At 42.1% G+C, this 18640-nt stretch overlaps 1 protein-coding gene across 2 annotated transcripts in view; it reads left to right on the forward strand.

Annotated features, from left to right (window-relative positions):
• Positions 1 to 2822: 2822 nt before the first annotated feature.
• Positions 2823 to 18640, forward strand: part of MRPL54 (mitochondrial ribosomal protein L54) — a 48295-nt gene continuing 32477 nt past the window's right edge. The window contains exon 1 of one of the 2 annotated variants that reach the window (XM_073563069.1): positions 2823 to 3049. In XM_073563069.1, coding sequence (XP_073419170.1) covers positions 2962 to 3049 — 88 coding nt within the window. In that variant the 5' untranslated portion in view covers positions 2823 to 2961. Of the gene's footprint in view, positions 3050 to 3075; positions 3237 to 18640 lie in introns of those variants that run through there. The other variant, XM_073563068.1, reaches the window with a different exon arrangement.

Here is an 18640-nt window from a genome sequence, read left to right on the forward strand (position 1 = left end):
AATTCACCCACAGCATATGATACTCTTGAACCCCAGCCACACACAGTACGATACCCCCACATATAGTACAATGCCACCACAATGTATGATGGCCCCACAGCCTCAGTCACACACAGTATGATGCCCTCACACACAGAACAATGCATGTGCCACCCTGCCTCCTGTGACCCTGCTACACACCCACTGCCCCGCGCCCTGTAAGCTTTACTTGGACTTTAAGACGCACCCTGATTTTCTTCCCAAATATTTTGGGAAAAAATTGCCTCTGATAGTCCAAAAGATATGCTAAATGCTGCTGAGGACAGGAAAGAAATTGTCAGTGAGATCTGAATGATTTAGTGCTGGTATACTGGTGAGGACTTTGCTGCAGATAATTTCCCCAACAAAATGCAGTGTGGAAACATACCCCAAGCTTTACAAAGATAGAATTAAAAATTCAACCCATAGTTCTCAGTTTTATTAAAAACACAAATAAGTAACAAAAAGGAGAAAAATATAAATATATTTATACATACAGGTCTAGAAGAATAAGCTTTACAAAACAATATGTAGGACTAAGCCACATTAGATATATATATACAGTGGGGCAAAAAAGTATTTAGTCAGTCAGCAATAGTGCAAGTTCCACCACTTAAAAAGATGAGAGGCGTCTGTAATTTACATCATAGGTAGACCTCAACTATGGGAGACAAACTGAGAAAAAAAAATCCAGAAAATCACATTGTTTTTTTTTCATTTTATTTGCATATTATGGTGGAAAATAAGTATTTGGTCAGAAACAAGCAATCAAGATTTCTGGCTCTCACCGACCTGTAACTTCTTCTTTAAGAGTCGCCTCTTTCCTCCACTCATTACCTGTAGTAATGGCACCTGTTTAAACTTGTTATCAGTATAAAAAGACACCTGTGCACACCCTCAAACAGTCTGACTCCAAACTCCACTATGGTGAAGACCAAAGAGCTGTCAAAGGACACCAGAAACAAAATTGTAGCCCTGCACCAGGCTGGGAAGACTGAATCTGCAATAGCCAACCAGCTTGGAGTGAAGAAATCAACTGTGGGAGCAATAATTAGAAAATGGAAGACATACAAGACCACTGATAATCTCCCTCGATCTGGTGCTCCACGCAAAATCCCACCCCGTGGGGTCAGAATGATCACAAGAACGGTGAGCAAAAATCCCAGAACCACGCGGGGGGACCTAGTGAATGAACTGCAGAGAGCTGGGACCAATGTAACAAGGCCTACCATAAGTAACACACTACGCCACCATGGACTCAGATCCTGCAGTGCCAGACGTGTCCCACTGCTTAAGCCTGTACATGTCCGGGCCCGTCTGAAGTTTGCTAGAGAGCATTTGGATGATCCAGAGGAGTTTTGGGAGAATGTCCTATGGTCTGATGAAACCAAACTGGAACCGTTTGGTAGAAACACAACTTGTCGTGTTTGGAGGAAAAAGAATACTGAGTTGCATCCATCAAACACCATACCTACTGTAAAGCATGGTGGTGGAAACATCATGCTTTGGGGCTGTTTCTCTGCAAAGGGGCCAGGACGACTGATCCGGGTACATGAAAGAATGAATGGGGCCATGTATCGTGAGATTTTGAGTGCAAACCTCCTTCCATCAGCAAGGGCATTAAAGATGAAACGTGGCTGGGTCTTTCAACATGACAATGATCCAAAGCACACCGCCAGGGCAACGAAGGAGTGGCTTCGTAAGAAGCATTTCAAGGTCCTGGAGTGGCCTAGCCAGTCTCCAGATCTCAACCCTATAGAAAACCTTTGGAGGGAGTTGAAAGTCCGTGTTGCCAAGCGAAAAGCCAAAAACATCACTGCTCTAGAGATCTGCATGGAGGAATGGGCCAACATACCAACAACAGTGTGTGGCAACCTTGTGAAGACTTACAGAAAACGTTTGACCTCTGTCATTGCCAACAAAGGATATATCACAAAGTATTGAGATGAAATTTTGTTTCTGACCAAATACTTATTTTCCACCATAATATGCAAATAAAATGAAAAAAAAACAGACAATGTGATTTTCTGGATTTTTTTTTCTCAGTTTGTCTCCCATAGTTGAGGTCTACCTATGATGTAAATTACAGACGCCTCTCATCTTTTTAAGTGGTGGAACTTGCACTATTGCTGACTGACTAAATACTTTTTTGCCCCACTGTATATAAAAAAAGCACGAGCGACATCACCCTCCCCCTCACTGCCCACCAACATGCAGCCTCATGAGAGTGGCATTACCCACTTCCCGTCACGGCCACAAGGGAGTTGCAAATGTGAAGAAAAGCCAGCTTCTTGGAAAGTGCAAAATGTATTGGAAAAGAAATAAAAAGTCAAAACATGCTAAATTGCAGAGACAGCAAAGAAACGCGTTTCAGACACACATGGCCTCGTGCATTGCTATGCGGTCTCTGCAATTTAGCATGTTATGACTTTTTATTTCTTTTTCAATAAATGTGATTTCCAAGAAGCTGGATTTTCTTCAGATTTCGTTTACATTTGGTCCCAGGGATTCAGTGCTTCTGTGCGCCTACAGCTTCGGGGAGCTGTTTTGTCCTATTATCTACAAGGGAGTTACATCACCCCTTCCACTTTGCAGCCATGCAGTATGCACCATCTCCACCTTCTCCTTATGCCATTCTCCACACAGCCCCTCTTCATCTTCCCCTCCATTCTCCACACAGCCCCTCATCATCCCCCCTCTTTGTCCACACAGCCCCTCATTTCCCTTCTCTCCTCTCCAGCAGTCGCAGCTTCCTGCTATCGCATCGTCACTGGACTGCAGGAGGCCCCGCCCCTTCCGGCGACATCATTACCTAAGAAAATCAACTCCATTCAAGCCGCATATGAGTGGCTGATAAGGAAAGGTGGAGTGTTCTGAGCGGAGGGACTACATGTCTCGAGGTGCAGCGCGGCCTTATAGTGCCAAGAACTAGAAGCGCGTGACATGGCTGGCAGAGCAGCCTTCAGGGCTGTGGGCGCAGTGATCAGCCGGCACGGGGCAGCGCAACTGCGGGGATATGCCAAGAAGCCGGGTGAGCTGAGTTGGGATAGATAGCTGTGAAGAAGGGCATCGCTTTACGGCGAGAAGGGTCACGTGCGTTAGGCTGTGCTGCAGCCACATGTTGGGGTTCCTGCAGATAGCTATGGCGTGTGGCCGTGACTGCCTTCATGCTGGAGCGACCTGTGCACAGTGCTGGCTGCTTCTCCTAGTGTCTGCAGGTCAGTGTGCCCTCGCTATGGTCTGGGCTTCTTTGCAGGGGGCGGCTTCTGTTCTTCCATGAGCCCCAATCCACATTCATTGTGTAACACCATACCAACATGCAGTCCCATGTAATCTAGTCGTGCTCGGGACGGACTAAAAAGAATGAACATAGTAACTTATAGGTCCAAAGACATGTTGAGTAGAGTTGAGCGATACCGTCCGATACTTCAAAGTATCGGATCGGAATGGATCGGCCGATCTTAAAAAGAAGTATCGGTATCGCCGATTCCGATACCGGAAGTCCCATTCAAGTCTATGGGACTTCCGGTATCGGAATAAGAAAAATCCTGTTTTTCCCTTGTACAGCCTCTCTGGGGTCTGTACGGGCCTTTCGGGGGGCTGTGCCGGCCTGCCAGGGGGTCTGTGCAGGCTCCGGTGGTCTGTGCCGGCCTGCCGGGGGTTGTCAGGCTCCGGTGGGCTGTGCCGGCCTGCCGGGGGGCTGTGCAGGCTTCGGGGGTCTGTGCAGGCATCGTCCGATGGGACTACAAGTCCCATCGGGCGATGCCTGCTACCATGACAGTGATTGACACATTAGCCAATGATGCGACAGTAGTAGTCCCATCATCCGGCTAATGTGTTGAATGTAAAAAAAAAAAAAAAAAAATTACATGCTACATACATGCTACATACATACAACATGCATACTACATACATGCTACATTCATACTACATATATACTACATGCAACATACATACTACATATATACTACATGCATGCAACATGCATACTACATATATACTACATGCAACATACATACTACATATATACTACATGCATGCAACATGCATACTACATATATACTACATGCAACATACATACTACATATATACTACATGCAACATACATACATATATACTACATGCATGCAACATGCATACTACATATATACTACATGCTACATACATACTACATATATACTACATACATACTGCATGCTACATACATGATACATACTACATGCTACATACATACCACATACTACATATATACTACATGCTACATACATACTACATATATACTACATACATACTGCATGCTACATACATACTACATACATACTACATACATACTACATACATACTACATATATACTACATGCTACATACATACTACATATATGCTACATACATACTACATGCTACATACATACTACATATATGCTACATACATACTACATGCTACATACATACTACATATATACTACTTACATACTACATGCATGCTACATACATACTACATGCTACATATATACTACATATATACTACATACATACTACATGCATGCTACATATATACTACATATATACTACATGCATGCTACATACATACTACATACATACTACATACATACTACATACATACTACATACATACTACATACATACTACATACATACTACATACATACATACATACTACATATATACTACATACAATACATTCATACATACATAGACATACAGTACATATAACATAGAGTAACATACTTACCAATACTTGTCACATTGTTCCCCGAAGCCATTGTCTTTTACGGAATAAATATTAACATAACAAACCACAAAAATACTCACCCACGATCCGAAGCAGTCCACGAGTGTGTCCCACGACGATCTTGGGTAGAGAACTGCAGCATCAGCTGTTGCTGCCGTTCTCTACGGGCTGCAGGAATCCAATGACGGAAGGTAGGTATCCTTCCGCACTGTATTCCTCCGCCACTTAAAAAAAAAAAAAAAAGTCCCTAGTCTCACTTTATGCCATTGCTGTGTGGGGAAATTCCCACACAGCAATGGCATAAAGTGAGACTAGGGACTTTTTTTTTTTTTTAAGTGGCGGAGGAATACAGTGCGGAAGGATACCTACCTTCCGTCATTGGATTCCTGCAGCCCGTAGAGAACGGCAGCAACAGCTGATGCTGCAGTTCTCTACCCAAGATCGTCGTGGGACACACTCGTGGACTGCTTCGGATCGTGGGTGAGTATTTTTGTGGTTTGTTATGTTAATATTTATTCCGTAAAAGACAATGGCTTCGGGGAACAATGTGACAAGTATTGGTAAGTATGTTACTCTATGTTATATGTACTGTATGTCTATGTATGTATTGTATGAATGTATTGTATGTAGTATATATGTGGTATGTATGTAGTATGTATGATGTATGTAGTATGTATGTAGCATGCATGTAGCATGCAGTATGTATGTAGCATGCATGTAGTATGTATGTAGTATGTATGTAGTATGTAGCATGCATGTAGTATATATGTAGTATGTATGTAGCATGTAGTATGTAGCATGCATGTAGTATATATGTAGTATGTATGTAGCATGTAGTATGTATGTAGCATGCATGTAGTATATATATGTAGTATGTATGTAGCATGTAGTATGTATGTAGCATGTAGTATGTATGTAGCATGTAGTATGTATGTAGCATGCATGTAGTATGTATGTGGTATGTATGTAGCATGTAGTATGTATGTAGCATGCATGTAGTATGTATGTAGTATGCATGTAGTATAGTATGTATGTAGCATGTAGTATGTATGTAGTATGTATGTAGTATGTATGTAGCATGCATGTAGTATGTATGTAGTATGTATGTATATATGTGGTATGTATGTGGTATGTATGTGGTATGTATGTAGTATGTATGTAGTATGCATGTAGCATGCATGTAGTATGTATGTAGTATTTTTTTTTATTTTTTTTTAACATTTAACACATTAGCCGGATGATGGGACTACTACTGTCCCATCATTGGCTAATGTGTCAATCACTGTCATGGTAGCAGGCATCGCCAGATGGGACTTGTAGTCCCATCGGACGATGCTTGCACAGACCCCCGGACATCAGCACAGCCCCCCGGCAGGCTGGCACAGCCCCCCGGCAGGCCGGTACAGACCCCCACAGGGTGCACAGACCGCCGGCACAGCCCCCCGGCAGGCCGGTACAGACCCCCACAGGGTGCACAGACCACCGGCAGGCCGGCACAGCCCCCCGGCAGGCCGGTACAGACCCCGGGCAGTCCACACAGCCCCCCGGCAGGCCGGCAGAGACCCCCGGAAGGCCCGAAATGACGGCGCATCATGATGCGCACACACTGCGCATCATGATGACGTCAGGCTGTCAATCAACTTTGAACTTCCGATTCCGATGCCGACTTCCGATATTGAAAAAATATCGGAAGTCGGTATCGGAATTCCGATACAGCAAGTATCGTCCGATACCCGATACTTGCGGTATCGGAATGCTCAACACTAATGTTGAGGTATAGATTTCTTATGTATCTTGGATATGAAATGAGCATGAATATTATGTAGACAATTAGCTGAAGAGCCCGGCGTTGCCCGGGCATAGTAACCAACTGTGGTTAGTTATAACAAATTATAATGATTATATTGCACATAAAACCATTTCACATCATATATACAACACTACAGGTTTGCAACATAAATTAACTAAACGATTACCCAAGTATTGATAGTATTTTATGTTCAACTCATTCCAGATTTTTGGTTTTTCCTTTCGGTGCAAAGATGAACAGATTTTTGTGAGTTCCAACTCTTGAACAGACCACGTAAAGTTGACCATGAGAAAAGCATGGAGATTGCAAATTGATCCCTACTACTTTCAAGGAATGTCCCTGAGCCTTGTTAATGGACATTGCAAATAGCAGTTGAACTGGAAACTGGAGGCGTTTAAAATCAAAAAACAAATCCGATGGAATGAGTGGAATTCTTGGAATGAAAATGTCCTCTCCTTTGGCACATCCTGTTTCTGAGCCGTGTATCTAACCCTATCCCGTGTGATACTTTCTGCTCAGCCGTATATCTAATCCTATCCTGTGTGATACTGACTGCTGAGCCATGCATCTAATCCTATCCTGTGTGATACTGACTGCTGAGCCGTGTATCTTATCCTATCCTGTGTGATACTGACTGCTGAGCCGTGTATCTAATCCTATCCTGTGTGATACTGACTCCTGAGCCGTGTATCTTATCCTATTCTGTGTGATACTGTCTGCTGAGCCGTATATCTAATACTCTCCTGTGTGATACTGACTGCTGAGCTGCGTATCTAATCCTATCCTGTGTGATACTGACTGCTGAGCTGCGTATCTAATCCTATCCTGTGTGATACTGACTGCTGAGCTGCGTATCTATTGCTATCCTGTGTGATACTGACTGCTGAGCTGCGTATCTATTGCTATCCTGTGTGATACTGCTGAGCTGTGTATCTAATCCTCTCCTGTGTGATACTGACTGCTGAGCCGTGTATCTAATCCTATCCTGTGTGATACTGACTGCTGAGCCGTGTATCTAATCCTATCCTGTGTGATACTGACTGCTGAGCCGTGTATCTAATCCTATCCTGTGTGATACTGTCTGCTGAGCCGTGTATCTAATACTATCCTGTGTGATACTGACTGCTGAGCTGTGTATCTAATCCTATCCTGTGTGATACTGACTGCTGAGCCGTGTATCTAATCCTATCCTGTGTGATACTGACTCCTGAGCCGTGTATCTTATCCTATTCTGTGTGATACTGTCTGCTGAGCCGTGTATCTAATACTCTCCTGTGTGATACTAACTGCTGAGCTGCGTATCTAATCTTATCCTGTGTGATACTGACTGCTGAGCTGCGTATCTAATCTTATCCTGTGTGATACTGACTGCTGAGCTGCGTATCTATTGCTATCCTGTGTGATACTGACTGCTGAGCTGTGTATCTAATCCTCTCCTGTGTGATACTGACTGCTGAGCTGTGTATCTAATCCTCTCCTGTGTGATACACAGCTCAGCAGACAGTATCTAATCCTATCCTGTGTGATACTGGGCACCCCTTGCAGTCTGTGTCAGAGGGTGGTCTATGTTGACACGGTAATTGTGTTATTTCCAGCTTTACAGAAGGCCGATAACACCATAGAAATTATAAGAATAATAATTAAAATTGATTGGTGAATTGGAACGCGCGGGGTTAAAATTTCGCCTCACAACATAGCCTATGACGCTCTCGGGGTCCAGACGTGTGACTGTGCAAAATTTTGTGGCTGTAGCTGCTCTCTGAGTCCAGGACCCACACCCACAAACAAACACACAGCTTTATATATTAGATTAGGAAATCAACACATATTCCATATAAACAGGTGTATATTATATTCCCTGAGCTTTATAGGTGGGGAATGAGCATGTAATATATGTAGATAATAGAGGAATGAGCACATATCCCATATAACCAGGTGTATATTATATTCCCTGAGCTTTATAGGTGGGGAATGAACATGAAATATATGTAGATAATAGGGGAATGAACACATATCCCATATAAACAGGTGTATTTTATATACCCTGAGCTTTATAGGTGGGGAAAGAACATGAAATATATGTAGATAATAGGGGAATGAGCACATATCCCATATAAACAGGTGTATATTATACTCTCTGAGATTTATAGGTGGGGAATGAGCATGAAATATATGTAGATAATAGGGGAATGAACACATATCCCATATACACAGGTGTATATTATATTCCCTGTGCTTTATAGGTGGGGAATGAGCATGTAATATATGTAGATAATAGGGGAATGAACACATATCCCATATACACAGGTGTATATTATATTCCCTGTGCTTTATAGGTGGGGAATGAGCATGTAATATATGTAGATAATAGGGGAATGAACACATATCCCATATAAACAGGTGTATATTATATTCCCTGAGCTTTATAGGTGGGGAATGAGCATGTAATATATGTAGATAATAGGGGAATGAACACATATCCCATATATACAGGTGTATATTATATTCCCTGAGCTTTATAGGTGGGGAATGAACATGTAATATATGTAGATAATAGGGGAATGAGCACATATCCCATATAAACAGAGGTATATTATATTCCCTGAGCTTTATCGGTGGGGAAAGAACATGTAATATATGTAGATAATAGGGGAATGAGCACATATCCCATATAAACAGGTGTATATTATATTCCCTGAGCTTTATAGGTGGGGAATGAACGTGTAATATATGTAGATAATAGGGGAATGAGCACATATTCCATATAAACAGGTGTATATTATATTCCCTGAGCTTAATAGGTGGGGAATGAACATGAAATATATGTACATAATAGGGGAACGAACACATAGCCCATATAAACAGGTGTATATTATATTCCCTGAGCTTTATAGGTGAGGAATGAACATGTAATATATGTAGATAATAGGGGAACGAGCACATATCCCATATAAATAGGTGTATATTATATTCCCTGAGCTTTATAGGTGAGGAATGAACATGTAATATATGTAGATAATAGGGGAACAAGCACATATCCCATATAAACAGCTGTATATTATAATCCCTGAGCTTCATGGGTGGGGAATGAGCATGAAATACATGTAGATAATAGGGGAATGAACACATATCCCATATAAACAGGTGTATATTATATTCCCTGTGCTTTAGAGGTGGGGAATGAGCATGAAATATATGTAGATAATAGGGGAATGAACACATATCCCATATAAACAGGTGTCTATTATATTCCCTGAGCTTTATAGGTGGGGAATGAACATGAAATATATGTAGATAATGAGAATGAGCACATATCCCATATAAACAGATGTATATTATATTCCCTGAGCTTTATAGGTGGAGAATGAACATGTAATATATGTAGATAATAGGGGAATGAACACATATCCCATATAAACAGGTGTATATTATATTCCCTGAGCTTTATAGGTGGGGAATGAGCATGTAATAGGGGAATGAACACATATCCCATATAAACAGGTGTATATTATATTCCCTGAGCTTTATAGGCGGGGAATGAGCATGAAATATATGTAGATAATAGGAGAATGAGCACATATCCCATATAAACAGATGTATATTATATTCCCTGAGCTTTATAGGTGAGGAATGAACATGTAATATATGTAGATAATAGGGGAATGAACACATATCCCATATAAACAGGTGTATATTATATTCCCTGAGCTTTATAGGTGGGGAATGAACATGTAATATATGTAGATAATAGGGGAATGAGCACATATTCCATATAAACAGGTGTATATTACATTCCCTGAGCTTTATAGGTGAGGAATGAACATGTAATATATGTAGATAATAGGGGAACGAGCACATATCCCATATAAATAGGTGTATATTATATTCCCTGAGCTTTATAGGTGGAGAATGAACATGTAATATATGTAGATAATAGAGGAATGAACACATCCCATATAAACAGGTGTATATTATATTCCCTGTGCTTTATAGGTGGAGAATGAACATGTAATATATGTAGATAATAGGGGAATGAACACATCCCATATAAACAGGTGTATATTATATTCCCTGAGCTTTATAGGTGGGGAATGAACATGTAATATATATACCGTATATACTCGAATATAAGCCAAGATTTTCAGCCCATTTTTTTGGGCTGAAAGTCCCCCTCTCGGCTTATATTCGAGTCATATACACCGGGGGGGGCGGGGGTGTCAGGTCATACTTACCCGTCCTGACACTGTCTCTTGAGCCCCCAGCTTCTCCGCGCTCTCTCTTCCTGCCTTCAGCGGTCACGTGGTACCACTCATTAAAACCTCATGAATATGCGCATATTCATGAGTTTTAATGAGCGGTATCACGTGACCGCTGAGCGCGGAGAAGCTGGGGGCTCAAGCGACAGCGTCAGGACGGGTAAGTATAGCGATACTCACCTGTCCTGCGTCCATGGCTGCTTGCTGCTCTCTGTCATCGGTCAGTGACTTGAGACAGCAGAGGGCGCGGTGACGTGATTAGTGCACGCCGCGCCCCCTGCAGTCTGAACGTCACTGACCGATGACGTGGCAGATAGCGGTGAGCAGCCATGGACGCAGGACAGGTGAGTATGTCATTTTTTTTATTTTTACATGCAGCAGCGGCAGCACATGGGGGAATAATCTATGGAGCATTTCCCACCCTAGGCTTATACTCGAGTCAATAAGTTTTCCCAGTTTTTTGTGGCAATATTAGGGGGTCGACTTATACTCGGGTCGACTTATACTCGAGTATATACGGTAGATAATAGAGGAATGAACACATATCCCTTATAAACAGGTGTATATTATATTCCCTGAGCTTTATAGGTGGGGAATGAGCATGTAATATATGTAGGTAATAGAGGAATGAACACATATCCCATATAAATAGGTGTATATTATATTCCTGAGCTTTATAGGTGGGGAATGAACATGAAATATATGTAGATAATAGGGGAATGAACACATATCCCATATAAACAGGTGTATATTATATTCCCTGAGCTTTATAGGTGGGGAATGAACATGTAATATATGTAGGTAATAGAGGAATGAACACACATCCATATAAACAGGTGTATATTATATTCCCTGAGCTTTATAGGTGGGGAATGAACATGTAATATATGTAGGTAATAGGAGAATGAGCACAGATCCCATATATACAGGTGTATATTATATTCCCTGTGCTTTATAGGTGGGGAATGAACATGTAATATATGTAGATAATAGGGGAATGAACACATATCCCATATAAACAGGTGTATATTATATTCCCTGAGCTTTATAGATGGGGAATGAACATGTAATATATGTAGATAATAGAGGAATGAACAAATATCCCATATAAACAGATGTATATTATATTCCCTGAGCTTTATAGGTGGGGAATGAACATGTAATATATGTAGATAATAGGGGAATGAACAAATATCCCATATAAACAGATGTATATTATATTCCCTGAGCTTTATAGGTGGGGAATGAACATGTAATATATGTAGATAATAGGGGAATGAACAAATATCCCATATAAACAGATGTATATTATATTCCCTGAGCTTTATAGGTGGGGAATGAACATGTAATATATGTAGATAATAGAGGAATGAACAAATATCCCATATAAACAGATGTATATTATATTCCCTGAGCTTTATAGGTGGGGAATGAGCATGAAATATATGTAGATAAGAGGAATGAACACACATCCCATATAAACAGGTGTATATTATATACCCTGAGCTTTATAGGTGGGGAATGAACATGAAATATATGTAGCTAATAGTGGAATGAACACATATCCCATATATACAGGTGTATATTATATTCCCTGTGCTTTAGAGGTGGGGAATGAACATGTAATATATGTAGATAGCAGTGGAATGAACACATATCCCATATAAACAGGTGTATATTATATTCCCTGAGCTTTATAGGTGGGGAATGAGCATGAAATATGTGTAATGATAGAATATAATATACCCCCTTCAGGGACAGCGATGATAATGTGTGAAAACTGTAAAGCGCTGCGGAATATGTTAGCGCTATGTAAGTTTTGTGGGGGCTTCCTCGGGGGGCGTTTGGAGGGGTTCTCATATTTTACATTGAAAAAGTCAAATGGCGCTCCTTTCCTTCTGAACCCTTCTGTGTGGCTAAACAGTAGATTTCTTCCACATGTGGGGTATCGGCATGCTCAGGAGAAATTGCACAACAAATTGTATGGTCCATTTTCTCCTGTTACGCTTGAGAAAGTCCCAAAAAAATTAGGTCTAAAGGAAAATTTTTATTTTTTCTTCTACATTCCAAAAATTCCTGTGGCGCACCTGAAGGGTTAATAAACTTCTTGAATGTGGTTTTGAGCACCTTGAGGGGTGCAGTTTTTAGAACGGTGTCACTTTTGGGTATTTTCTATCATATAGACCCCTCAAAGTGACTTCAAATGTGATGTGGTCCCTAAAAACAAAATGGTGTTGTAAAAATGAGAAATCGCTGGTCAACTTTTAACCTTTATAACTTCCTAACAAAAAAAAATTTGGTTCCAAAATTGTGCTGATGTAAAGTAAACATGTAGGAAATGTTACTTAAGTATTTTATGTTACATATCTCTGTGATTTAAGGGCATAAAAGTTTGAAAATTGCTAAATTTTCTATATTTTTGCCATATTTCCATTATATATTTTTTTTTTTTTTTTTTTAAACAAATAAACGCAAATCATATCAAAGAAATTTTACCACTAACATGAAGTACAATGTCAGAATCAGCGGGATCCATGTGTTCCCGAGTTAATACCTCATAAAGGGACAGTGGTCAGAATTGTAAAAATTGGCCTTGTCAGGAAGGTGAAAACAGGCTTCAGGGCGAAGGGGTTAATCTTTATTTTCAGTTAATGACATTCTAGTGCCCCAGGGCAGCCTGTGAGGGGGGTATTCATCAGTATGGCTTCTGACAGGTCACTGTTCCCTCAGCCAGTCATTGCTTGCATTGAGAAACATGTGATGGTGTCTCCGCAGTGTTGGATGTTGATCTCCATGAGTTCATTCATCCTCATTTTCATAGTCTTTTACTAGGCATTGCTCCTACCAGCCAGTTTCCTACTCCACACTGATGAGGGGCAATACCCCGAAACAGCTGTCTGTGGATGGATACCATGTTTTGGCATAGGTGGTTTCCTTCATTGGAGACTGCCCTTCCCGTGGTTGTTCCTTCCCGGTGAAAGACCCAGCTAGTCATTGCTTGCGTTGAGAAACATGTGATGGTGTCTCCGCGGCTTGTGTTTTGCATGTTTCTACATATTTCCCATAAGGGATGGGGGCATTGCTCTAGAATCACTGCGTTGAGAAACGTGATGGTGTCTCTGTAGTGTTGGATGTTGTTCTCCATGAGTTCATTCATCCTCATTTTCACAGTCTTTTACTAGGCATTGCTCCTACCAGCCAGTTTCCTACTCCACACTGATGAGGGGCAATACCCCGAAACAGCTGTCTGTGGATGGATACCATGTTTTGGCATAGTTGGTTTCCTTCATTGGAGACTGCCCTTCCCGTGGTTGTTCCTTCCCGGGCAAAGACCTGGCTAGTCATTGCTTGCGTTGAGAAACATGTGATGTGTCTCCGTGGCTTGTGTTTTGCATGTTCCCTCAGCGACCTGCCTCCACTATATATAATATTTATTATGTAAAATAGAAGAAAAAAAAATTGCCTGTGCTGCAGCATGATCACATGTATAATGTGCATTTAATTTTTTTGTGACACTAAATACATAAAATTGTCAAAATGGTGCTGGCTTCGTCAGCGCAGTAGCAGCTATTGGCAGTCCAATAGCTGCTACTGCACAGTCGCAGCCAGCGCCATTTTGCTAGAGAAAAAAAGCCTCCAAGATGGTGCGACCTGCGCAGTAGCATCCATTGGATCACCGATATGTGCATATTCATGAGTTTATTGAGTGGTACCATGTGACCGCTGAAGGAAGGGAGACCGTGGAGAAGCGGGGAGGGCTGCAGAGACCGCGCCAGCAGGGAGTAAGTATGTCCAATATTCACCTGTCCGCGGTCCATTGCTGCTGTCTGCTGCGTCCTCTGTCAGTGACGTTTAGGCAGCAGAGTGTGCGATGACGTGGTTAGTGCGCGCTGCGCCCTCTGCTGCCTGAACTGTCACTGACATGACGCATCTGACAGCAGCAATGGACCGAGGACAGGTGAATATCTCAGGTGCTGGGTCCTGAGCGAGTGGCGACACCGACATCTGTCCCCCATAGCGCTTCGGAGTCTCAGCCTGCTCAGGACCCGACACCTGGCCCCCAGCAACGAGAGGTGAGTATGTCATTTTTTTTTTTCAGCAGCATTTTATGGGGCATAATCTATGGAGCATCTTATGAGGGTATAATCTATGGAGCATCTTATGGGGGCATAATCTATGGGGCACTTTGGGGCGTCAACTGCGTTAACCTTGATGGCGTCACTGCTCTCACCATGAGAAATTTCTCGTGGTGACATGATTAAGGTTACTGCAGTTCATAGGCCGGCTCACATAGTGCTAATACTGACCGTGGGAACAGAGCTGCTTGTGACCGGCGGTAACCTCAAAGACATCACTGAAGCTGCGCTCTCGTGCTCAGCTAAGTGTCTCATAGATGCATGGCTGAGCGGTGGCAGCTATGCATCCAGATATAGCAAAGTTGTTCTCTTAGTGGGACAAATGGATTATCGGCGGACAGATGCGCGTTTTTTACGCGTTTTTTGACTCGCGTTTTCTGGGAACATTGGGGGAATGCTAAAAACGCTCAGCTATGCGGAAATTAATGAGCATGCTGCGCTTTTAGCCGCTAAGCGATTCCTGAGCGGTTAAAAAGCATGCATTGGCACAAAAAGCCATGCAAATTAATTGTATGCATCTTGTAAGCGTTTCTGCAGCGTCTGATCCGGCACAAGCGCTGCGGAAACGCTTACAAAAACGCAACGTGGGCACACAGCCTTAGGGCTATCGGTCCTTTTCCCAGAATAGTAACATCCGCCCCAGCGGTCGGTTGTCCCTCAGCTGGTTATGAAAATGACGTTGGATAATGCTGTTTTTTTTCTTAATTTTTTTTATATCAAAATACAGAAAAAAAACACTGATTATGCAGCACACTGAGGAACAAAATATTTCTAGCTAGCTCTGTCTTTGAACTTCTTTTATACCTAACACTCTTTAATTTCTTTGCTGCATTTCATTTCATACTAGTCACACTGACAACACACTGATGTCACATATGTGCACACGGATCATTCCGGTAGTTGTTTCCCCTGTACAGGCATCACCAGGACGTGTGAAGCAGGGCTGTGGAGTCTGTGTCCATTTTGGTGGCATCGGTATAAAATTATCCGACTCTCTAAAATATACGAGATGCGTTTATTAAAGATTTCCCCTGACCAATTCTATTTAACACAGGATGCTGAAACTGCACATGTGTAATGATATAAGTCTCTATAGGTTACGTGACAATTTAAAACTCAGAACTGATAATGGTCTTGATTTTACAGGTGCTGAAGTGGTGTGAGGTTTGATAATGGACCCAGTGGAATACAGAACATTCATCAAGTTCCTTTACTTGAAAGCCTGCACTCCAAAGGAAATGTTTGATGAGATGAAAGAGGTTTATGGTGATGATTTCCCATGATATAGTCAAGAACTGGCATTAATTCAAATGTGGTCAGACTTCGGTGCAAACAGCTCCTATTCCAGGGCGACCCCACTCTGCTATTGATGAACACACTATCCAGCAAGTGGAGGTCGCCATTTTGGAAACTCGCCGCATAACAATTTGACACCTAGCCCAAAATGTCAAGATTCGTGTGGGGTCCGTGGAAAAAAATCATCCAAGATCATCTTCACATAAGGTATCCGCTCGCTGGGTTCCCTGGCTGCTCAAACATTTCCAGAAGCAGGAATGAGTCAAATGCTCTCAGACACTATTGACAATGTGCCATGGAAACCAGGAGGACTTTCTCAACAGACTGATCACACAGGATGAAAGCTGAATCCATCACTGTGATCCTGAGACTAAAGCCTAGTCGATGCAATGGAAGCATCATGACTCACAGCTTCCAAAGAAGGCACGTGCCCAACCCTCGGCAGGCAAGGTCATGCTCTCAGTATTTTGGGACCAGCACAAAATACTGTGAGCCGTATTGATGGATTTCCTTGCAAAGGGTACCATGATCAATGGGGCATACTATTCCATACTATGCTTCACTGCTGTGGAAATTGCAGGAGGCCATCAAAACTAAGAGACGTGGCATGCCCACCAAAGGTATCGGGTCTTCTGCAAGACAGTGCACCAGTTCACATCTCGCATGTTGCCCAAATGGAAGCATGCTCCTGTGGCTTTGAAATTGTACTGCAACTGCCTTATTCACTCGACCTCACACCATCTGACTGCCACCTCTTTCCAACAATGAAGTTATTTTTGAAGGGCAAGCATTTTCCAGATGGTGAGATGCTGATTTCCGAAGTCACAACGTGGCTTTTGAAGCAACCTGTCGACTTCTACAAGTGTGTGTCGGTAGGTGGCACCTCTGTAGAGAAGGACTAATAACTGCCAAGTTTCATTGCTGTCAGTCCACAGGAAGTTAGTCAGTGGAAATCTTTAATGAACATTCCTAGTATAATAAATTGGGCACAGTATTTAAATTCAGTATGTGTAAAATATTTTTTCATAAGAATTTGGCAAAGTTATGAAATGTTCTATCAGTGTCTGTTCTGTTCCTGATTTGAGCCACTTGGTGTGGCAGCACGTATTTAATGATTGAGCGACTGCTTGAGCTGAAACCCTTGTAGACATGGCCAACTCTCGGGTAACATTAAATGAAGGTGAATAGACACAGGTGGCTGAATTGAAGGAATTGCTTCAGCACCCATTTACAGTGACTAAAAAATTAAAAGCTGAGGATTTAACTCCTGGCATGTTCATAAAGGAGTGGAAGAACTTGCTGTTTTGCTTGTCCCAAAGAGGAGGTTTAATCGCAAATGGCATTGCTGCTTCAATGAAATGGAGAGACACTGGCATTAGAAAATAAAATTATTCTAGCAGCTGTTTATGTGGACCCAAGTCATCGTATACTGCTTGATGATCAACAGCTTACTAAAGGAAAAGAAGCTCTGACTGAGGCAGCAGTTAGAATGAGTGGGTTACAGGACGGCCAAGAGCAAGAGGACTCGGGTCCTGCCAGCACTGCTGCTGCCGTTTCTTCATCCTCATCAGATGAGGAGTTGGACGACATGGTGCAGGCAAAGCGTTACCGCAGGGAAAAAGATTTCACTTTCAGCAACAGTTTTCACTTTCTCTCAGAGAACTAGAAGAGTTCAACTGTTCATCAAAACTGACTGTGCACGAGGCAATTCCTTTATACCCTGAAATTGTTAGAGATGTTCCCATGTGGTGACTGCTTTGCCACCATTCCATGTTAGTGTAGAGAGGTTGTTTGGGATGTTTTGTTAAAAACGTACCCCCCCCAGAAGTTACTTCATGGTGTATTGCATATTTACAACTTATTAAAGTTTTCTTGTGTTCTAAAATTGTATTCCAGTAAATGTTATGTTCTATCTAAATGTTCAATCTACAGTAAGTATTGTATCATAGGGGTGATTAAAAGCCTGATGTTGCCATTTTACTATAGTAAATGTATCACTTAAACATGAGCCATGTTAGAGGGAGTCTCAGTTGGAGGTTTGATTTACAGACTCTGCAGCCCAGGTGTGAAGGAGGCATTAGTGAGAGCAGGGTGATACTGGTAACCGATGTGTGTACGTGAGCTGCAGTGCAATGCAGCTGAAACGGCAAGGGACCTGACAGCCAGGGCTGTGGAGTTGCTAAGCCAAATCTCCGACTCCTAAATTTGCCTGACTCATGACTCGGACTCCGACTGGTCACTACTAAGGGTGTACATAAAGTGCAGCACAGATTCATCTCACTTAAAAGCCCAGATCCTTAGATCAGGAACAGGACAGACATTTATAGGACATTTGCCTGACTCCACAGCACTGCCTCACTACTGAGCCTGTAC

This window comes from Dendrobates tinctorius, unplaced genomic scaffold, assembly GCF_039654945.1.
Source record: "Dendrobates tinctorius isolate UK_male_01 unplaced genomic scaffold, ASM3965494v1 ptg000377l, whole genome shotgun sequence".
Taxonomy (NCBI): domain Eukaryota; kingdom Metazoa; phylum Chordata; class Amphibia; order Anura; family Dendrobatidae; genus Dendrobates; species Dendrobates tinctorius.